Here is a 5,910-nt window from a genome sequence, read left to right as displayed (position 1 = left end):
CCTCTCGATGGGAGCAGAATCCTGTGTTTTCTAGATTTTCACGGCAGGGTAAGGACAAGCTAAAAGTACCCCCAGAGTTGTGGGGCGGGGAATACAAATTGTCCCAAAACAAAGTTTGCTCTTAATTAGCACCGGCTCCTTTTTACATGCGGCTAGCGAACGGGGTTAAAATCAGCTTTGGTTAAATCTGAGAGATGAAATAAATGGAGCTGGGGGGAGGAGGGGCGCACACTGCTGGGAGCCGGGGGTGGGGGGCGCGGAGAGAGGAAGGGAAGGGGAGGGGAGACGGCGGGGAGCGGGGGGGGCTGCATTGTCAGCGCCCACCCACGTCGCCGATGCTCACTGGTTCCCTCTCCTGCTCCAATGTGGCAGTGTTAACGGGCAGACCCTTTCACGTTGGCACAATCTCTCTGGGAGCTACTGATGAGAAGCAATGCATATTTCGTTGGTATTTTCCTTTTGAGCTAAAGCCTAAATCCACCCAACATTCGCTGAAGTTTAAGCTGAAAAAGAAAATCATGGTAATCTGGTAAACTCGGGGATAGGAATCCCATGACAAATTTTTAAACTGCCAGGTCTTTCCAAAGCGAAGCAAGGATGGACAAGCTGCTGAAATGGATGTGAGAACGTGAAGAGATGTTGAGCGATGGTAACATTGAAGAAGGAAAGTTTGCCCTTGTCGTAGTCCAGGAGAATTCCGATTTGTTTTGGGGTTACGGTGATCCTCAAGTCTGGGGTGATCCCGTTGTGGAGGAATTCAAACTTACTTCTGCAGATTTAAAACAAAAGGGGGGAAAAAAACAGCAAAAGGCGTCTGCAGCAGAAACAATTCACTGAATCATGCATCATTCTCGCGCAGTTTCCCGAAATACATCGAAAAAAATACCAGCTAACTATTCAAAAGTCTCAGTTTAAAATCTACTTTTAGATTTCATGAACTTTGTAATAAGGGAGGGTGATAGCAAGTGGTCTACTCCCAAACATGTAACCATCTGGAAGGGCAGCACCTCACGTTTATCTAAATTAAATTCCATCTGCCACTCTTGGCCCATTGGCCCATCTGATCAAGATCCCGTCGTACTCTGAGGTAACCTTTGCTGTCCACTACACCACCTAATTTTGGTGTCATCTGTAAATTACTAACCATACCTCCTATGTTCACACCTAATAACGAAAAGCAGTGGACCTAGCACCGATCCCTGTGGTGCACCGATCCCTGTGACACACCGCTGGTCACAGGCCTTCAGTCTGAAATGCAACCCTCCACCACCGCCTTCTGTCTTCTACCTTTTGAGCCAGTTCTGTATCCAAATGGCTCCATGTGATCTAACTTTGCAAACCAGTCTACCATGAGGAACCTTGTCAAATGCCTTACTGAAGTCTATATAGATCACATCCACCTCTCTGTTCTCATCAATCCTCTTCATTACTTCTTCAAAAAAACTCAGTCGAGTTAGTGGGACATGATTCCCATGCATAAAGCCATGTTGACTATTCCTAATCAGTCCTTGCCTTTCCATACATGTAAATCCCGTCCCTCAGGATTCCATCCAACAATTTGCCCACTGTGGATGTCAAGCTCACCGTTCTATAGTTCCCTGGCTTTTCTTACTGCCTTTAATTAGGGACTGGCAATAAATGCTGTTGGTCAGTGCTGCCCAGATCCTGAGAAGACTGTAAGAAAGGGATAGGGTGACCAGGATCATTTCACTCTCAAAATGGCATCATGCCTGGTGGACTCGACTCAGATTCCAAACAACCCAAACCTCAACAAAGAGGCAATTGAATAACAGCCTGTACTGGTGAAGGAATTTCCATTCCCCTCCTATCCCACAGTGAAAGAGACTAAGGAATGAGTCATTGCCCCCCAGCGAGTGTGGGGTACAGTCAGTCTCAGGCTATGTTAATTGGTGAAGCTTCCACGTATTCGCTCACTGAGTGTGTGATCAACAGGAAATAGCAGGAATCAAAGATCAACACAGCGATGGAGAGAATTGGAAAGAAATTGATTGGCTGCTATAAGAGCCTTAATCAAAGAATAATCTGAGGCAGGATTTCTCAATTTTACCTCCTTGTGATGTATTTTATCTGTGATGCATATTATCTGTCTCAAACACCGTGCAAAGGAGCTAAACTTCACAGAAAGCCCATCATCACTAACCAGGGCTGTTAGTCTCAACATGATTCCCAGAGTCAAGGCTTTGTCAGTCAGGATTTAAACTATTTAAGAATATAAAGGAGAGACAACAGGAGGAAAAAGCTGGTTAAAGTAATGACTCCTGGGAAGGATGAATGGTTAGTGAAGTTTGCAACACTAGCCCTGTGCTTTGATTAGATGAGTTTGTGTTCACTCAGTACCTGGATGGTGAGACAGTGTGTCTCATGCACCATGATGTGATATTTGAACCAATGTAGCTGTCCCGGGGGATGTTGTGGGAGGCAACACCAATCCTGTATTCTGTGTGGTCAGACACTTCAACCTCCCAGTAATGTTTTCCTCGGACAGGCACTAACAGTCCCATGACAGCAGCACAACTACCAATGAGAGCGAGTTACAACGTTAGCCATCAGTCAGCTCATGTCAATCTGTGTTATTGATCAGTAACGGAAGGTCAAAAGGAGAGATCAATACTTATACAATCAGTGTCTAGACTCAGTCAAGATGTCAGACCAAGCCTTTCCAGCCAGATCCACCTTCCCCCAACACCCCTCCAAAAGAAACAGGATCCAAACTCCCACCATTACATTTACACTTGTCAATGTGCATTCATAATGTTTTTGTGTTTCCAGGGTGCTGATGTCATCTTGCAGAGCAGCTGGTAAACAGAGGGCATAGCCTCAGGAAGCAACAGCCACAGAATTTAAACACATTCTGATCTCACCTTTTTACCAACGAATTGTTCAGCTGTTAAAGTCATATCACCACTTACATTACATCTATTAACTTTATTAAAATTGTATCTGCCCACATCTGGATTTCTGATTGGCCATATGTGACAGTAGCCAATCAGATCATGTATCTATCCCACTCCCTCAAATATTTGAAAGCATTTCACATAAAGCAAACATTAATTTGTTATTGAAATTCAATGACTTGTTCATTGCTTAAACAGTAAATAATGGGGATAACAATGTAGATAACCAGTTAATCCAATTATTGGACACGAGGCTAGAAGCCTTTGATGTTATGATATGTTGGGGGGTGGATGGAGGGAATGGTGGAAATGCCATTGGATCAGTAATCCAGAGTAATCCTAAATTCTATTTTAATGCTCTGGGGACAGGAGTTCAAACCCCCATAGCAGCTGGTGGAATTTTAAATTCAATCAATAATACCCAGTGGGAAACCAGTCTCCATGATGGTGACCACCACTGACTGACTGACTGTTGTAAAAACCCACCTGGTTCACTAATACCCTTCAGGGAAGAAAACCTGCCATCCTTAACTGATCTGATCTGTGTGGTTGATTCTTAATTGCCCTCTGAAATGGTACAGGGCACTCAATTCAAGGGGACAGTTAGGAACAGACAACAGTTATTGGCCTTGCTAGAGATGCCAGCATCCCATGACGGAATAAAGAAAAAATAGTTTTCACTGCAGATCTGGAACTTTTACCAAACAAGCAGAATGTTTTCAAGTCATCATTACAGCCCCTCTAACAGTGCGGCGGTCTCTCAGCACTGATCCTCCGACAGTGCGGCGCTCCCTCAACGCTGACCCTCTGTGTGTTATGACCTCGAACAAACAGTTCATCATCACCAAACAGATGATGTACCTATAGCAGTGTCCAGGCAATGGAACAGGGAGCACCCGAAACTGAAAAGTTATTTGATTTCCCTCACTCACCTTGTAAACCGCTGTTCATAGTTTGGGGAATCTATGCAGACATTGTCCTCATTATAAACAATTGTCACTCCATCTTCCAGAAATGAGAGCGCCAGATGAGCTGTCTGCTCCATCAGATAGAACTGGCTCCCTGTCAGAGACAATCCAACCTTTTGTTCAGGGTTCCTTCATTTTCTATTTAAAAAAAAAACTGAAGATGCTGGAAATCCAAAATAAAAACAGAAATTGCTGGGAAAATTTAGCACGTCTGGCAGTATCTGGGGAGAGAGGCAGAGTTATTTCAGGTCCAGCAATTTCTGTTTTTGATTTCTCTCTTGTCACTAACCTGTGGTTCGAATGCTAATGGGTGAGCTCCTCTCACTGCAACCACCTACGTTCAGTGCTCGGACATAGAACAGATAATTCTCACTGGGTTCCAGATCAACCACTGTTTCGCATGAAGTTATCCCAGTCAGCGACCTCGACAGAAACAAGAGATTGTTCATTCAGGAAATGCTATTCCGGACAGAAACACTCCAACAGAAAGAACACATTTCAATTCTAGGCCTAATGCAGATGAATACAGGGCCAGGAGAAGGCCATTCAGCCCATCAAGACTGTTCCACTGTTTTAGATCAGAGCTGAACACTCAGCTCACCCTGACCACGAATGGCCCCAACTGGGATCACTCCTCCATGGATGGACATGAGCCGGTTTGGGGGGTGGGGGTACAGTGGGATTACACTCCAGTCAGCAGTGCAGGGCTGGTGGGGTATTGGGACATCACTGACTATTTGGGGAGGCGGTACTGTAGCTCAAGCCTTTTGTCTAAGTGGGGAGGAGGAAGGGATTGAAAGATTAACTTTTAATGCTAACCTGAACTGTAGATATCAGAGATGAAATGTTTTCATTGGGTTTAATTTTAGGGTTTGTTCTGAGGGTCAGTACTCACTCTGTGAGGGATTCTCTCCAGTCACAGCCGCTGCAGACTTTGCAGAATTCCACTGTGTAGGAATCTGCAGGATTCCTGCTCTCAGATTTCCACTCGATGAGAGCTGCATTCTGACAACTTGCTGCTGCTCTGCCCTTGACCGGAGCTAAAGGAACTGAAATACAGACCAAGGTGAGTATCTGATCCTCAGCTGGAATGTGGGAAAGACTAGAGAAACAGATTGGTGAAGACAAATGTAGGTCCCCTACAGACAGAAATGGGGGAATGTATAATAGGGGACAAAGAAATAGCTGAGCAACTGAACACATACTTTGGTTCTGTCTTCATAAAAGAGGACACAAATCAGATACCAGAATTGTTGGAGAGTACAAGATTTAGTGAGAGAGAAGAACTGACAGAGATCAATATTAGTGGAGAAATGGTGCTGGGGAAATCGTTGGGATTAAAGGCTAATAAATCCCCAGGACCTGATAATCTACATCCCAGAGTACTTAAGAAAGTAGCTCTAGAAATAGTGGATGCATTGGTGGTCATCTTCCAGGAACAGTCCCTGCAGATTGGAGGATGGCTAATGTCACTCCAATATTCAAAAAAGGGAGGTAGAGAGAACACGGGAAATTATAGAACAGTAAGCCCGACATTGATAGTGGGGAAAATTCTTGAATCCATTATCAAGGACTTTATAGTGGAGTATTTAGAAAGCAGTGACAGGATCAGACAGAGTCAGCATGGATTTATGAAGGGGAAATCATGCTTGACAAATCTGTTGGAATTCTATGAAGATGTAACTAGTAGAGTTGACGAGGGGGATCCAGTCGATGTAGTATATTTGGACTTGCATAAATCATTTGACAAAGTCCCACATAAGAGATTATTGTACAAGATTAAAAAGCATGGGATTTGGGGAAGTGTATTGAGATGGATAGGAAACTGGTTGGCAGATAGGAAACAAAGAGTAGGAATTAACGGGTCCTTTTCAAATTGGGTGGCAGTAACTAGTGGGGTGTCACAGGGATCAGTGCTGGGACCCCAGCTATTCATAATATATGTCAATGATTTGCATTAGGGAACAAAATGTAACATCTCCAAGTTTGCAGATGATACCAAGTTGGGTGGGAGGGTGAAGTGTGAC

General features: G+C 44.2%; 1 protein-coding gene across 1 annotated transcript; it reads right to left on the bottom strand.

Moving 5' to 3' along the window:
- Positions 1-456: 456 nt before the first annotated feature.
- Positions 457-4,968, bottom strand: LOC109914141 (fibronectin type III and SPRY domain-containing protein 2; the record flags this gene model as incomplete). Its single annotated transcript, XM_048594151.1, has 5 exons — positions 457-769; positions 2,359-2,535; positions 3,848-3,977; positions 4,173-4,306; positions 4,779-4,968. Coding segments are annotated over 5 exons (884 nt in total), but the record flags the coding sequence as incomplete, so codon positions are not given.
- Between the last annotated feature and the right edge of the window lie 942 nt (positions 4,969-5,910).

This window comes from Rhincodon typus, unplaced genomic scaffold, assembly GCF_021869965.1.
Source record: "Rhincodon typus isolate 14 unplaced genomic scaffold, sRhiTyp1.1 hic_rhity00006430, whole genome shotgun sequence".
NCBI classification, from domain to species: Eukaryota; Metazoa; Chordata; class Chondrichthyes; order Orectolobiformes; family Rhincodontidae; genus Rhincodon; species Rhincodon typus.
Note: the sequence above shows the minus strand (reverse complement) of the source record. Positions and strands in the feature narration are given on the sequence as shown.